The sequence below is a fragment of the Sapajus apella genome, unplaced genomic scaffold (genome assembly GCF_009761245.1).
Source record: "Sapajus apella isolate SASKATOON/1434 unplaced genomic scaffold, GSC_monkey_1.0 scaffold25, whole genome shotgun sequence".
NCBI lineage: Eukaryota > Metazoa > Chordata > Mammalia > Primates > Cebidae > Sapajus > Sapajus apella.
The window spans coordinates 6388626-6405896 of NW_022436965.1; the positions used below are offsets into that span (position 1 = coordinate 6388626).

General features: G+C 41.0%; 1 protein-coding gene across 3 annotated transcripts in view; it reads right to left on the minus strand.

Annotated features, from left to right (window-relative positions):
- Positions 1-17271, minus strand: part of CUNH1orf21 (chromosome unknown C1orf21 homolog) — a 234487-nt gene that overhangs the window by 141769 nt on the left and 75447 nt on the right. For all 3 annotated transcript variants that reach the window (XR_004272736.1, XM_032291177.1, XM_032291178.1), the window contains exon 2: positions 4490-4709. Coding sequence is in view for 2 of the 3 variants with exons in the window: in XM_032291177.1 (XP_032147068.1) it covers positions 4490-4583 (94 nt within the window). In the remaining variant the exon portion in view is untranslated. The remainder of the gene's footprint in view (positions 1-4489; positions 4710-17271) is intronic.

A 17271-nucleotide genomic window follows, 5' to 3' on the forward strand; every position in this document is an offset into this window, starting at 1 on the left:
GTCAGACTGTACTTTTTTGCCTAACTTGGGGCTCATTCATGTGACCTGCTTTGGCTAGTGACACGTGGGGATGAGAGACAGGGTGTCAGCTCTAAGTCCAAGCTTAAGAGGCACCATACGTATCGCTAGCACACTTGCCCTTCTGTGAAAGGAGAGCGTGCCCCTACTGGTTTGCGGGTCCCCAGAGAAAGATGAGAGATACATAAAGAAGTGCCACCACAGCTGACCCACCAATTCATAATCAAGAAAGAAACAGTTACTGTGGAATGCGACTGAGACATTCAGGTTGTCTTGTAACCAAGTGCCCCCCTTTTTCTAAGAGAGAGAATTATTTTTTTAAATTATTTCCTCTTTTCTCTTTCCTTCTTTTCATCTGTTCCCATTTCCTACCAAGCTCTTCAGAAATGCAATCATAACCTTTACCTTCCCTTCACCAGACACTCCCTACACTGCAAGCTTATCTATGTGCTTACTTGGAAGCTCCAGAGCAGAAACTGTCTCCCACAAGGAGATTGTCTCAAGAGATAACAGTCAACTTACAACCTAAAGTATGTCCCTGACGGAATGCTCTCCCACCAGGAGGGCGTCCTGAGACAAAGGCCACTATACAACCTAGCTCGACCACAAACCACCGACCGCCGACCACCAGTAGATTAAGCACCAAAGCGAGTCACACAGACCCCCACCTGCTCACTCGCTCTCCAGTATGCCGTTCATGCGAAGGCCCCCTTTAAGAGTCCATACTTTCTGCCTCAAAAGCAAAGTGGCACCTAAAATGCAGGAGCCTGTACGAAGTCTTCCCCAAAGATAAGCCTTGGCATAAAGTCACTTTCTTTATGCCAGATCTTGCTCTTGTGAATTAGACTCTGCAAGTGGCGAGTGACTGAACCTGAGTTTCAGTTACAGTCTACACAGCAATAGTTGACTAACACAAAGCTCCTTTACCAGATGCTGACGTTGGCAAAATACCCATGGTGCTTTAGAACAATAGAGCCTGGCTATACAAGGTGTGAAGGCATGATTAAGTGGTCTCACTGCCAAGCAGAATGTAAGCACAGTTGAATATCACCAAGTCTTGCTCTTAAAATCTAAAGTTATCTTTAAAGATTGTCATTTGGTATTCAAAGTTATCCATAATTTAACCCTAACTTTGTTTTCTAGCCAATTCTGTCCCATTTATAGTTTATGTTCCATGCAAATGAGATATTTATTATTCTTGAATACATCTTACATTACCTAGCTGTTATTTATCCAGTTTAGATCAAGACAGGTTTTGTTTCTTTCAGTCCTTTAAGGCCAGGTTTAGATATCATCTCCCTAAGAAATCTGCTCTGATTCTGCCGCGTAAGGCAGAGTGTCTATCCGCTGACTGTTATCATGAGGTATGTCTTTACCTCTAAGGTATTTGGCCGATTCTGCCTTGTAACACTTCCTTATCTTCTTACAAAGTCCTAGATGGCAAGGTTTATGGATTATTTACCTCTGTAATCTCATTGGCATTTAGCAAAAGGCCTTACACATAGAATACAGACCAATCAATATATATATATATTTTTTTGCATTAAAGAATGAGGGCTGGGTGCAGTGATTCACATCTGTAATCTCTGCCATTTGGGAGGCCACAGTGGGCAGACTGCTTGAGTCCAGGAGTTTTAGACCAGCCTGGGCAATATGGCAAAGCCCCATCTCTACTAAAAATATAAACAATTAGCCAGGTGTGAGGGCACATGTCTGTGGTCCCAAAGCTAAACAGGGAGCTAAGGCGAGAGGATCACTTGAGCCCAGGAGGCCAAGGCTGCAGTGAACCTTGATCACACCACTGCACTCCAGCCTGGGCCACAGAGCCAGACTGTCTCAAATAAAAAAAAAAAAAAAAAAAAAAAAAAAAAGGAAGGAAGGAAGGAGAAAGAAAAGAAAAGAAGAAAAGAAAAGAAAAGAAGGAAGGGAAGGGGAAGGGGAAGGGAGGAAGGAAGGAAGGAAGGAAGGAAGGAAGGGAGAGAGGGAGGGAGGGAAGGGAGGGAAGGAAGGGAAGGAAGGGAAGGAAGGGAAGGAAGGGAAGGAAGGGAAGGAAGGGAAGGAAGGGAAGGAAGGAAGGAAGGAAGGAAGGAAGGAAGGCAGGCAGGCAGGCAGGCAGGCAGGCAGGCAGGCAGGAAGGCAGGCCGGCCAATGGGAGGCTGCAGGGCATCAGGAAACAACATGGAGAAAGAAAGGTGGACTTTGGAGTCTTAGTGATCTGGATTCTAGCACTTTGAAGCTGGGAAACCTTGGACAAGTCAGTCTCTCTGTGCTTCAGCTTCCAAGGATGTAAAATCTACACTTACTTCAAAAGAGTGTTGCAAAAATTCAACATAAAAATGAATGTAAATGCCTTACAATGTTTGACGTATGTTGGCGGCTCTATTATAAAAATTATAATGACACAGAACATCAGATAGAAGTTAAACAAATCCCCTGATGTTAGATTATTTTCTCTTAAAAGTTAAGCGTTTGAAGGTGATAGTAATGACTCTAGTTCCAATCAGATCTTTCCCTAAAAGCTGTGGTTTCAATGATCCAGACTGTAGTTTTATTGAGATGTTCATATACGTTACTCTTCTTCACAGTTCTCAATGCTATAGATAGTTACCAGTAGAAGCAAATTTGTTCCAGGCAACAAATACATCTCCCTGAAACAAAACAAAACAAAATCTTCCTTCCAAAACACAGGAGGGAGACCACTTTTAACAGAGCATTAGCTTTTTGTAGCATTCCCAATTCATCACCAGGAGACTAAAAAAAATCATTACAATGGACCAAAAGCTAAAGATTCTAAAAGTGGTAAAATTATGTGACAGTGACTGAATGATGCCGCTACAGTTATTTACATGTAAACATTATCTCAGTGAAGTGCTACAATATATCTCAATGATGTCTCTTATTGAGTAAGAGTGGAAGAGGTATTATTTATTTGTTTGTTTGTTTTTGTTTGTTTGAGACAGAGTTGTCGCACTCTTGTGGCCCAGGCTGGCGTGCAGTGGCACAGTATTGGCTCACCGCAACCTCCACCTCCCGGGTTCAAGTGATTCTCCTGCCTCAGCCTCCCGAATAGCTGGGATTACAGGCATGCACCACCACACCTGGCTAATTTTGTATTTTTAGTAGAGATGGGGTTTCTCCATGTTGGTTAGGCTGGTCTTTAACTGTCAACCTCAGGTGATCCGCCCATGTCAGCCTCCTAAAGTGCTGGGATTACAGGCGTGACCAACCGCATCCAGCCGAAGAGGCGTTTTTTATAAATAAAAGCATCATGCAAATGTCAATTAGTAGTTATTGTTGTTAAAGTAATTCTGCAAAAACTGCTTCATCTGCTTGTACTAATTGGAATTTTGTTGATATATCCATGCTTCACAATAATCATCTAAGGGCCAATCTGAAGATCAGGCAGGCATGAAAGCCTGTAAGTGGCCAGGTAATGTCCATGAGTGAAGTGAACTTGGTGTGCATGCAGCGGGGAAGCGTCAGCAGTTCACTGGAGGATGCAACCTGGCCGCAGAGGCAATGGCTACCCGACCCCCAACTGTTGCCTCAAGGACTGAAGACCTGCTGTTGCCAGCTCTTTTGAAGAAATTTGAGGTTTTATGTGGAATATACTGATTTTTAAAGGCTGCCTTGCTTTTTATTTTGAAATTATTTGGGGGGGGGGGTGTTGCAAAAAATGTATTTGCAGACCAGATAGAGCCATGGGTTGTCAATTTGTGGCCTTTGCACTAGATATCCTAACATCATTTTGATTCAACGGAGAGGTTAAAGATGATTATTGGATTCATTGTATTTTTACTTTAAATATGAACATGTATGATTCATTCTCTATTACACTTTTAAAAAACAACTCACTCCCTCATTTATAAATCCTTACTCACTCTACTTTTGGACTTCTGTTTTCAGTCCTAGAGTTCTCCTCTACCAGGACACCCCATGGCTACTGTCCCATGTACCAATTTAAATTCTGCTGGTTCTTTAAAGCTTGATTGAAATGCTAGCTCCCGCAAAAAAACCTCCATGTTCCTCCTCAAAGACCACTTTGTATAAATTACGATGAAGATGATCCAATGTAAAGATCCACATTGATTTCCACTGGGTCTCATCACCCCTTCACCTCAGACTGTATAACCCAATAATTGCTGTAATTATTCACTGTCACAAAAGTGAAAGGCTTAGAAAGAATAAGATCTAATGTTCCAGAACAGCGTAGCGTGACTATATAGTTAAAAATAATGTACTGTCTATTTCCAAACATCTCAAAGAGAGGTTTTGAAATGTTCTCAACACGTAGAAACGATAAATGCTCCCGGTGACAGATATCGTAAATACTCTGACTTGATCATGACACATTCTAGGCATGTAACAAAACATCACAAGTACCCTGTAAATATGTACAAATATTATGTGTCAATAAAATAGTGAGAGGCCTAGAAACAGTGGGTCAAAAGTCAAGTTTGGTAGCACTCACCGCCAAACACATCTCCATTCTGGTAGTTTTTCCCTTTCTGGGCCTCCTCTTCATTTTGAACAGTGGCAACATGCTTGGCGGAGGCACAGCCCATAGTCTCATTCGGTCAGCTTCAGCCGGGCTGAACTGCAAATCATCTCTACAGACACGGGGACATTGTTTTTTTCTTTAAACACAAAGAAAATCCACCTTGCTGCTGAGTTGGTCAAGATATGTGCACCTGCAAGAAAAGAAAGCTAGGTTAGAATGGGCGGTGACTGCAGTGAAATCCACGCCTCAGGATCTTGCTGAGTTGTGCCCTGCTGTACAGATGTCCTGCACAGACCCACCCATCGCATGGCGCTGTGGTGGGCATGGAAGAACCACGTGCAGCGTGGCCCGTTCTCACCTGATTTCCCACTCAGAAAGCAAGATGGGAAGGCACGTCCCTATACAAAACACGGCTGAGGAGTGAACTTTTTGAGGAGATACCAAAAATACACATTTATTCAAATACATACTTGAGCACTTCTGCTTGCCACACATACTCTTAAAGTACTTGCAGGTTTAATAATGTTCTGAAATCTCAAAAACCTTGGAGGAAGGAAAGCACACTCTCCAGATTCACCTAGTTCAAGAGGCTGAGAAAAGCTCTTCATCTTCCTCATCCCACCCTTTAGCCCAGTCCTTCCAGCTCCTCAAATTTTGCCAGGAGAAGGTAGCCATCCTCCTCAGACTGAAACACAAGCTACTTTATACATTTCTGGTTAAGGCTGTAAACAATACAGTATTTTATTTTCCCTGAGATGACACTACTTTGCAGACAAAGCAAGGAGATGAGGCAAGGTCTTAAGCTTACTTTTGTCCAGTTTCTGCTTAGTTAGCCAAACGTTTTAAGGATTGGGCAGAAGATGTCGAAATATGAAGAAAAGCCACAAAGCAGTTGTCAAGCTTTTGGCGTAAACTTCGTGCCTCTACTGATCTCTCATAAAGGCTTAAAGAGTGTTTACAGATACACCGCAAAAGACATAATCTTCAAGTTGACTTCAGTGACTTTACCTTTCCCTGCCCCACTCAAGGTGACTGCTCAAATTCTGAATGTTTGCTATGCTCAACTTGCTCATTTTTGTTTGATTCTTTTCTCATCCTAACCCATCCACTCCAGGCCTATAGATGACTTATTCCAGCCTTGTGAATGCTTCCTTTGAAACATCTCTCCTACACATTCCTTTGCTTCCATCCCTCCCACTTTAATATGGCCCTTACCTCCTCACGGTCCTGGCAGAACAAAGAAAGCATCAAGCCTCTTTTAATCTTCATCAGTGCCCACATCCCACTGCCCCCCACCCATGAACAGTGGAAGTTTCGCAAGTCTCACAGACAGTGCTACTGCACAGTAGCTATAAGCTTTCTCTACCAAGAAGACTAGAGCTCCTAAACCCTCCTTGCAAAAGCACTAAGGACATCTCTGGATATAGAAATTTAATAATTTAAACTATAAAATCTCAGCAAGGAGAATTTTTCAAATTAGCATAATCAATCTAATAAATGAACTTAGATATAAAGGCAATGATCTTGAATTAAGCCAAGCAAATACAAATTGCAATAAATATTGACAATGACTGTGACATTAGTCACGTCTTATATAATTCTTCAAACTATTCTCTATCACTGGTTATGTTAAATTATTAACAGGGAGTGGTAGAGTTGGTTGGTAAAGTTCTACAAACCAGGAAGGTTTTCTCCTAGATGGTTAATGCTTATATCCTCCCCAGACTTTACGTAACTTCATGTTAACAGGTCTTCATCTCAAAACTATATGAAATCCAGGCCTGTGGATGGAGACACACACACACACACACACACACACACACAGAGAGACACGCACACGCACACACACACACAGACACACACACACACAGACACACATCTATTCCATTATTTAGCAGTAATGTCTTTAAGGCTACAGTATTTCTTTTGGATGGCCTATTCATACTGGTGTATCGAGTGCAGGGGCCTTATGGAGAAGAGATGTGACATTTTAAAAATTGCAGGCAATACAGTGTAATACGAGCTCTGACTGAAGTTTCACATGAATCTATGGCAATGCAGAATTCAAAAAAGCAGATTACATTATGACTGTGCAGAGGCGGAAAGTAGTATTTTTTGTAGGGTGTCAAAGGTTTGGTAGAAATTTACCAGGCTGAAAGGATGGTAGCATTATTCAGCTGCAAGGAACAGCCTGAGCTAAGACACCAGAACGTGGAAGAGCATGGCCTATTTGTGTGTGCTCGTTTCAGAGGGGTCAGGTGGGGGTGGAGGGGTAGGGCAGAGGACTGGACTGCTAATGCTTTGTGAAAGGCCTGCAGAAGGCCTTGCTACTTTAATTCAACTGAATAAAGATAAACTATAGGATGTGGTAGACCATAGGTAGTCTTTCTGATCCAACTTAGAGCACACTGTGAGAAAATGCTAAATTAGTTTTGTAGAGGTCCATTCTGTCAACCTGCCATAGTTTTTGAAGAAACATCACTGAAATGTTAGACAAGAGGGAGAGGACAAGGGGTTCAGCTGTAAAGGTGAGGAAAGAGAAGAATCCTCTCTCTAACCCGGAGGCTGCTAGAGTTGCTGTTTTTGTTCCTGTGCCTGCTCTTGCTGTTGTTGCTACTGCCGCTGCTGTTTTGGATTCCCAGCCAGCAGCTTCTCTGGGGCAGCATCCATCCCCCTGCTTCCTCATCCCCAGCATCATCATGTAAGGTCACAGGTGCGGGCTCCCAGACGTGAATCCTTACTGTTCAAAAAGGGAGTGTGGGAAAAAGACTTCATACTTACACATGCATAGGAAAGGCCAAAGTGAGAAGGGGAACCTAGGTAGGCTCCCTGCCACCTCTTCAGAATAAACTAAGTACAAACAGGAGAGAGGGGGCAATCCTAACAAAATCAGAGTACACTGAAAATTAAGAGACAACTTAAGAATCATCCACTTTGAGAGTCCTCTTGCTTTTCCCATTTCTTGTCTACAGACCCTTATGCTACCCAAGAAGTAAAGGGAAGAACTGAAGACATGACTTATCCTTTGCTACTCTGGAAAAGCATTTAGTGGTGTTTCTTCCGTGTTTTTAAAAGATATGTTTGCATCAAAAAAATTTATTTGAATTTTAAAGGTGGATATTATTTGAAATCAAATACACTGCAGAAGGCTAACAAAAATAAAACACAGAAAAATGACTTTTTTTAAAAGGATATCTCTGTTATTCAAGAATTGGGGTGAGGGGGGCAGGTTAACAAGCAGATTAGACATGATTTACACTCAATTTAAATGATGACTCAAGAAGTTGCCATTTAGCTACACATATTTTAAAGCACTATAACTCAACATGAGATCTCACCAAATTATAAATAAATATAAATTTTGTTTCTGAAACATACATGCTATATATTTTACAGCAGTAAGTCAAATCTAAGAGCGATGTTACCAAGTTTCAGAACCTCATCAGGAATATATTTTAGCAATTTACCCACATGAAGGTGATAATTATAAAGTCATTTGAGGGGCAAAAGATCTCTAATTCATAAAGATAATCACAGATCACTGAAGAAAGTTTTTTACTACGTCACTTAGATTCTGCACATAAATACTTGTCCAATTATTCATTCATTTAATCAACAGATTCTGATTTTAAAATATTAAGTGACAGATATGTTTGGTAGGTATTGGGCAAATAGAGGCAAACAAGGCAAGCTACGGTCTTATTCTCTATCCCTACAGAATAAGAATGATCAGAAAAAGAGATAATTAGGAAGACCAGTTTTGCAGCCATGATGTACAGTCATTGCAGCTTAAATGTAGGATGACAACAGAGTTCAGCTCACAGGCATTTGACCCAGCTTTGGAATGGAGTGTGTCAAGAAATGTCAGGTTAGAGACCTGACCGTAGCTAAAGAAACAGGATTAAAATACCCCTGATCTGCATCTCTTTTATAGCCTAATGTAATGTCAAGTTTCACTTCCACTGAAAATTCTTTCACTTAATCTCAATCTAATTGAGACCTCACATAGAGCAGACCTTCAAAAACCTATCCTTAAAGACTGCTAGAATCATCTGCCCAAAAGAGGTTCCCTTTGGTTTATACTATCCTTCACACAAACTCCAGTAGTCGTTTTAGCTTCCATTTTTTCATTAGCTTTGCTTACCTTTTCTCTAACACCACATGCTCTACCATTTACCCTTCTGAAACCACAGCACTTTAGAGGTAAGTCTGATGGTGCAAACAAGCATGCAGAGACCACGACCAGGATCAGCTCTGAGACTCGGGTTGTCACACATTGCCATTACCAGCATGTTATTTCTGAAGTCACAGATCACAGTGTGAGAATTAAATCGAAGCATCCCTTTGATGTTTGATGAAATCTTCTAAAACTGAGTCCCACTGAGGATGATTTTTCTTCAAATGATCTATGTCATACAATCATCAGACATCTTTAAAAACACGAGGTCCAATTAACTGCCCCATGGTTTTGCATAAACCCCTCCCCAAATGGTTGTATGTCTACATTATCCTGCCTTATATAATGAGAAGTGCAATCCATGATACCATGAGCTAGCCTAATTTAATGCCATCTTTATGGGACATGTTTCCTGCTTTTGATAAAATGATCAACAAATTTGTAAACCCAATTGAAATTTTAAAAAAATTTTAAAAATGTGTAACCATGCATGTTTATCCTTCCTCTCCTTAGACTATATCTCAAGGCACTTCAGATATCAGAAGGGAAATCACTGTTCTAGAATGCTTCACGTTACAACATGAGGAAGTTCTTCTCTCCACACAAGTAGATCCATTACTTTTGTATTAATACATATCACATATTACACACATGCAATACCTTTGTCCTTTTACAAGGAAAGATTATGATGGTTCTTTTCATTATCTTATTTTTTTTTAACTAGAAACATGGTTTCATAAAAAAACTACTTTTAAATAATTGAGAAGGAATTTAAGTAAAATCTGCTTTTGAGAAAAATCAGAGGTATTTGATCTTTTCTTTAAAAAAAGGCTACAGGAAAATATTTCTATTTACACAACATTATGTGTAATTTCACTTTCAACTAATTAGGCATGCACTTTTTCATTTTGGATACAAAAGGCAAAAATATTGTAGAAAAATTCCTTGTCAAGAAAGGCACTTCTGAAATATGAATTAAAAGTGATACATTTCATAAAGAAATTCTAGGCCAAAAAGAACATGAGGCTTGGAGGACTGGAGAGAAATCAAATTCTGATTGCAACAGGCACACAGAGCTATGAAGTCAGCAGTTAAGTAAAGGATACAGCCACATTATTAATAGATCAGGAGCAAAGTGCCCCCTTTCTTCTTCTGATTAAAAAGGCAAATCGAGACAAGGCAACATCTAAAAACTCCTTTTTTTATTGAAGAAAAAGCTAACATCTAAGCTCCATAAAGAAAACATCTATATCTATATCTCTATCTATCTATATATAGATAACTAATCAGTCTGTTTGCCCATCTGCTCGGCTTCACTATAATAAGTGTTAATACAGCAGCCCACCGAGGGGGGAAGAAGAAAAGCAACTTAAAAGTAATTTCTAATCTTGAAGCTTTGGCATCCTTGGGCTACTGTTCACACCATTTCACTTTTCATTGTGATGTTAAAAATAATACATAAAGAGATGTCACATTTGACATCGAGTCTTCTGTTAGGCAGCAAGCGCTGGCATCACAGAACATATTCATTCCTCGTCTCACGCTCATCTGATGGCACGACAATGGACAATATGCGATTAACTCCAAAGAGTTAACTCTTATGTCCACATACAGTAATTCTACAGAGTTGTTTCTCGGAAACATAACCACAATAAGTCCTTATGCAACAGGACACATTTCTGCTAGATTCAGGCAGTAAAGTGGGGACACAAGGAGAAGAGGCGGCAAGTGGAGAGAGTGTGGAAGACCGAGCTCTGGTCCCAGCTGCCACACACCTGCCTCAGGACCACGGCTGGGATTCATGTCTCTCAGTCTCCTTAGACTCTGTGATCTACCTCAACATATGTCTAAGTAGTGGCATGAAGGATGAAATGACCACTTACAAAAATGCCATGTCTTACCTACATTCCATTTATTTACACTCTTTGTTTTAGGTACTGACTCAATTAGGATATACTTGCAAGTCTGAAACCTCAACATTTTCAGGAAGCCCCAGAAGGTCTTCAGATGATTACCAATGATGTTTTTGCCTAATAATGTTGATTTCAATTCTGTATATACCTAAAAAATAAAGTTTAGCTCCCCTATTTCTTCTTCTCTAACTTGCCTTTAATAAATGAAATTAATTTTATCAGTGTTTCTTATGGAGCTGGTTAGAAAAAGTTAGTGCAATAATTGTTCTTCAGCTAAGGATTTAAGAGTGTTACACATTTCTCCTGCGCCAGAAAACGCCTCTGTGTTACTTATGTATGTTCATATGAGCTCACACATGGCTGACACTACTTCTGAGAAGGCAAGAGAGGAAAATGCCAGCTCCTGGTTAAAGTCACACATCCACAGCTGTGTGGACCCATGCAGAAGGCCTACGCTGCTTCTAGATTTGCTCCTCAGTGGTCAAGGGAAATGGCAGATATTCCTGGACACTGAGTTTTCTTTCTTGTTTCCTTTTTTTTTTTTTTTTTTTTGAGAAAGAGTCTTGTTGCCCAGGCTGGAGTGCAGTGGTGTGATCTCAGCTCACTGCAACCTCTGCCTCCTGGACTCAAGTGATTCTCCTGCCTCAGCCTCCCTAGTAGCTGGGATTACAGGTGCATGTCACGATGCCTGGCTAATTTTTGTACTTTTAGTAGAGATGTGATTTTACCATGTTGGCTAGGCTATTCTCACACTCCTAACCCCAAGTGAACTTCCCATCTCAGCCTTCCAGAGTGCTGGGATTTCAGGCATGAGCCACCACGCCCAGCCCTCTTCTTCACTTCTAAGATCCGGAATACCAAAGGTATTGGCAGAAGTCTTCAGCTTCTGTCATGGGGGACATCTGCACTGCTGCTTTTACAGAAAGACACCTGTGACTAGAATTTCTCGACAGCTGTGCTGCTGGTTCCCCACGTCCCTTAGGACAAACCCGTGTGATTTCCTTGTTAGTATCTTAAAATTAATAATAGCAGCACCTGCTTTCCCTCTTTTTTTTGGACTGTTTTTCAAATCAAAGTAGATAAGAAAATATATGTGCAAGGTAATATTCTGTGTGCCCTCTGTTATGCCCGGTAGAGGACACTTCCAGTGAGACGTGGGGCTTTGCATGAGCACCGAGTAAAATCGGCTTGCCCAGAGGGCCCCTACAGCAGGCAACTTGGCTGACCTAACCCAAGCACACTCAGGCTACTGACAACCAGAAATGACATAGAAAATGAGAGAAAACAGATGCAAAGGAGAGATTTAAAAAAAAAAAAAACACAAAATGAATGAAAATGAGAGAAAACAGATGGAAAGGAGAGATTTTTAAAAAGACACAAAAGTGAATGTAGAATAAGTATGAATTACTAAAAAGCACAATTTGATTTTAATCAAAGGGAATTAAGTCTGATCCTCCCGGAATGACCACAAAAGAACATCCTAGGCATTGAAACATATTGTTGAAACATATTGTAAGAAACAGATAGGATTCCTGCCCTTGGAAGACCAGTATCCAGCCAGGGCTAACTGATCATAAACATAATAAAGTAAATAGAATCCCAATGCCTTATGTACATTGCAAGGAAACAAAGAATCAGAGACGCTCGTGAGAGTCAGAAGACATTTCAAGCTAATTAAATTAGTGCTTGCCCCAGCTTTATTTCATGCACCAAGGGATGTAGGATCACACAGCAAAATGTGCTACTCTAAGCAGACCCTCCGTAAGCATTTGCTGATGGGGAGTGAAACAGATGTCCTATCGGTCTGAGCTGCTGATCCTCCCTGGCACCATGAACTACAACAGAGAACTGTAGCTGGATTGATCTCTCAGAAACCTGCAGTTTACTTTCATGGTGCCAGATGACAAGAAAGAGTTAATGCCACTGATCCCTTGGCCCATGCACACATCTGAAAAGCACATGTGTTTTCTTCGTTGAATTGCAAAGCCTCAACTTCTACACAAATCCAGTGTATTTCACATTTTCAATCCAGTTTAATCCCTAAGTTTACTGCTAGCATGACTTGTATCCCAGCCCTAAGCTTGTTACTGAGGTAGATGAAAGGAAACACGACAAACACAGGAAAGATCATGAATTTTCTAGGCTAATCATTAGAAGCAAATTTGAGAATAGCTTTTTTTTTAAGATAGTATCTTGCTGTGTTGCCCAGGCTTGAGTGGGGTGGCACAATCTCGGCTCACTGTATCTCTGCCTGCTGAGTTCAAGCAATTCTCCTGCCTCAGCCTCCTGAGTAGCTGGGATGACAAGTGTAAGCCACTATACCTGGCTAATTTTTGTATTTTTAGTAGAAATGAGGTTTCACCATGTTGGCCAGGCTGGTCTCAAACTCCTGACCTCAGGTGATCTGCCTGCCTCAGGCTCCCAAAGTGCTGGGATTACAGGCATTAGCCACCATGCCCCGCCAAGAATTGTGTTTTTTTTTAAAAAACAAAAAAGCCTATCCATTTTCTGAGTACTTTATTTATTATTGATATTTGAGTACAAATATATTTAATATTTTGGAATTGTCAATCATTTTAATAAAGTAATGTAGTATAATACTTTGAAAACATGTGAATCCTACAAATTGAAAAACTGTTTCCCTTAAAATCTAAATACATATCCCTCTCTTCCCTTCCAAAATAACCTCCTTCTCCCTTTCTCCCCCTCCTTAATAAAATAAATAAAATCATCCATGAGCGACTGATGTAAAATGTGATCTAAGATCCTTCTCTCCTTGTGCTCTGCCTTGGGCCACATTATTTCAGGTCTAAGGAGAGTTTGAGATGTTCCAATAATTCAGAAAACCTCCTTCTATCCTGCTAGGCAGAGAGCTGCTCACTGAAATAAGCATCTCTAGAGGAAAGCCTTGACTATCTGAAAGTCTGCCTTCTGAAACCACCAAACTCCACCTAGAACAGCTCAAGATCGGGAAGTTCCCTGAAAACACAGAAAGTAAACATATTCTTTTTGGGGGAAAGACTTAGTCTCTTTCTCTCTCTTTCTCTCTCTTTCTCTCTCTCTCTCTCTCACACACACACACACACACACACCATAAAAGTTCTAAAGATGAAAAGACTATACCCAATATTTTGTGATTTTTCTGACTGATGGAGGGAACAATGTTATATATCTCTGGACAAATTACTTACTTCACAGTGCTTTGGGTCCTGATTTATAAAATGATATATGACTTCACGAATTCTGAAAGGGGTAGATGAGATGATCTATATAAAGTGTTTGGGACAGCACCTGGCACATAGTCAGCAATCAATGAGATAGCTATTGTCATTACCATCACTGTCATCATTATTATGTAATGGAATGGTGATGAACTCTAAGATGAGAGAGGCAGGGGCAAAAGAAACCAGAAAGAAGAGATGGGAAAGAATGATGAGAGGTTAATTTTGGCAGCTTGGTGGTTTTTAGGAATTATACCAAACATAAACAGGCAGACTGGACGCAGACAGAAAGCAGGAGAGAGCAGTTCTGCAGCGGGAGAAGTACGTGCTCCCTGGGTGGCACCTGCAGAGACAGCCCTGAGAAGGGCCAGGAGTCACTGCTGTGCTGGGGTAGGGAGGTCAGCCTCTGTGTACCGCATCCCAGGGCTCTAAAGGCAAAGGCTAGATATAGACAAGCCAAGGTCAGGGAGCTCTCTCATGCTTCATCACAGCCTCAATGAGCATGTAGCTCACATCTTCCAACTATTACACTTTTATGTCTCTGTCTCCTTCACCAGGCGGGTTTCCAAGGCCGTGACCAATCTCCTCATCGTTCCTTTTTGTATTCCCTCCGGCACAATGTCAGGCTCATAGCAGGTCTGCAAGGAATCTCGAATGAATGAATCCTCTTAGAAACTCCTTTTCACAAAGAGATCCACCGGCTTTTAAGGAAGAGAGTACCTTCTCAGCCCCATGTCCTGGGTCACCTGCATGGACAACGACTTCTTTAGTTCATCGCCAATAACTAAATTTAAAAATGTTTATCTGGGCCATCACAGAGAATTTTAAATTATGCTTAGTATATAGTCCCTAAAAAGACAGAAAAGGAGTAATATGTAACATCATACCAGTATAACAGAATTTTGAAAGCTGTTAGCACCTGTATGATTGGCCCTAATCTGCCCTAGAAAATTGTGCTATTTATTTATTTCAACAATCATTTTTGGGGAACATGCTTAGTCCTCAACATTCCACTAGGGGCCAAAGATTCCAAAATGGGTAAGATAGCTACACTCTAATGTCTGTTTCCTCACTTCAAATAGAATCTAGAGCTATTTAGCAGTACTTCTAATCTTGCCCATTTGAAAATAAATCAAGGTTTTTGTTTGTACGTATGTTTTTGCTTAAACTTAAATCTTTGATTAGTTTGCCATAACAAAGAACTAGTTAAGGGTGATGTCCTTAGAGGGCCAAACAAATTGAAATTATAAATATTGCTTTCAGGTAGCACAAATCGATGCCCCTTTAACCTACCACATTTAAAAAAAAGGCACCTCAGTTCTCATATTGCTCTCAAGAAATGCATGAGACTTCTGGGAACTTCATCGATTTTGTAGCATTTGGCCAAAAACACATTCTGTGCAATCATCCACTAAAAGAAAACAAAAAGCAGGCAACTGAGAGAAGAAACCCAGGAGGGGAACACAAAGGCAGCTGAGTGACAGCCTCTCCTTCTCACGTGCCAGCATTCTACTGCCCTTGAGCAGCTTGCTCGTGACTCTGGACTGAAGAGTCTTTCGACTGTACCTACCATCATTTCCGGGATGTTGAATGGGGTTGGGCATAACAAAAAGTAAAAGTGAGAGCAAGCGGCTCTTCCTTAACCTTGATGCCCTTCTTCAGCCACTGAAAAGCTATTAAAGAACACATAGGGTTATAGGTTAAGAGCTATTATGACCTCACAAATGATCTTTACCAAAAAATTGCAGCCTATTCTAAAACAATTATTTTAAATCAGCCAATGTTCTCCATTTGAAGTAGCATCATTAGTGAACATGGTGTTCTTTCCTACCTGTTCAGCAAAATGTACTTAGGGAAGAGACCACAGTGACAAGCTCAGTAGAAGTGGCCAGCACGGGCAGGAAGAACATGCCTGAGGCTGACCACCAGGAGACGGCAGTGCCGCGTCAAGATATATCAGCCAATGCCTCCCGGTGTTAACAGTCTCCAGCACGTCACGTCTGCTTCTAGTCTGAGACATGAAAATCTGAAGTTTTTATCTGAATACAGCACTAAAGGTGTGACTTGATGAAACATTCTTTCATCAGAAAAAAGTATAGCAGCAATAGGATAAATTGAGGATCTGATCACACCCTACTCTAAGGAGGCCCTTGCCCCAGCTGTCTGTCTCTGTGAGTCCTCCAGTGGGTAGCCCAGCTGTGGTGGTTACATTCCCGCCTATGACAAAGGTACAGCTGGCAAACTGCGTATTTTTTCCGGATCTGGGATGATATCCCATCACCTCTGTGACATCACTGCCATTACCAACCCAGACACAGGCTATAAAAATAAAAGACATGCATTTTCTAATTCCAAGATCTCTCTGAAAATTTAAAAGAATTTTTAGAATCTAAATTAAAATCTAAATTTGTAGATCATTTTCTGGACCAAGCCCCAAAACCTCTCACTTATTATTAATCAGCTTTTTCTATGCCTAGATTTTTGCTTTAGCTTTTTTGAGAGAGAAGAAAGCTCACATAGTCATGTCCAATGGAAATCAGGATGAACTTACTGGCAGTTTTCTATGCATCAGAATATGATTAAAAATCTCAGTAAAAAATTTTACTTCTCATAAATTATCACATTCATTTTCTAAGAGAAAGACAAATTAGCATTCTTAAAGCACAAATTCTGTTGGGTCCTTCCTCTGATCCCAAATCCTCCATTATTCACTAATGTCTTTAGGGCAAAGTCTAAGATACATCTGGACTTTCGAGCTAGACAAGACTGAGGTCAAGGTTCCTAATTTTACAAACTAGAAAACTGGCTGAGTATGGTGGCTCACTCCTGTTATCCCATCCCTTTGGGAGGCTGAAGCAGGAAGATCACTTGAGGCCAGGAGTTTGTGATCAGCCTGGGCAACATGGCAAGATCCCTTCTCTATTTAAAAGAGATAGAGAGACAGACAGAGAGAGAAAGAAAGAGAGAACTGAGGCAGAGTGTAGACATCTTACTAGGGGTCCCCCAAGACCCAGCCCTGCTGACCTGCTGTTGCCTCTTCCTACTGCTCCAAGGTAGCAACCTCTTCATCATGTCAGGTGAGCCTCAAAGACTATCCCTCTTCCTCAGTATTCTGTTCATAGTCCTACTTCTCCATTTTTGCTTAAGCTGTATTTTTCCAGGAGGAAATCTATACACCATTCTGTGCCTTCCTTCAATGTGCTGTCTTTCCTAAACTCTTACTTTGAGAGTCCACTATTTCATATTTCTTAAACATCTCTCTCTAAATAGAGACGAAGTGCTTTGAGGGCAGAAACCATCTCCTTTATGTGTCCCTCTTGCTATGCCAGATGCCGTGTCAGACAGACTCAACAAATCCTCTTGAAAATCATGAGCAGGGGGCTGTCTTTGTCTTCTGCACCTGCCACCTGCAGGCGGTATGTGCCACCACCTGCCTAGAAG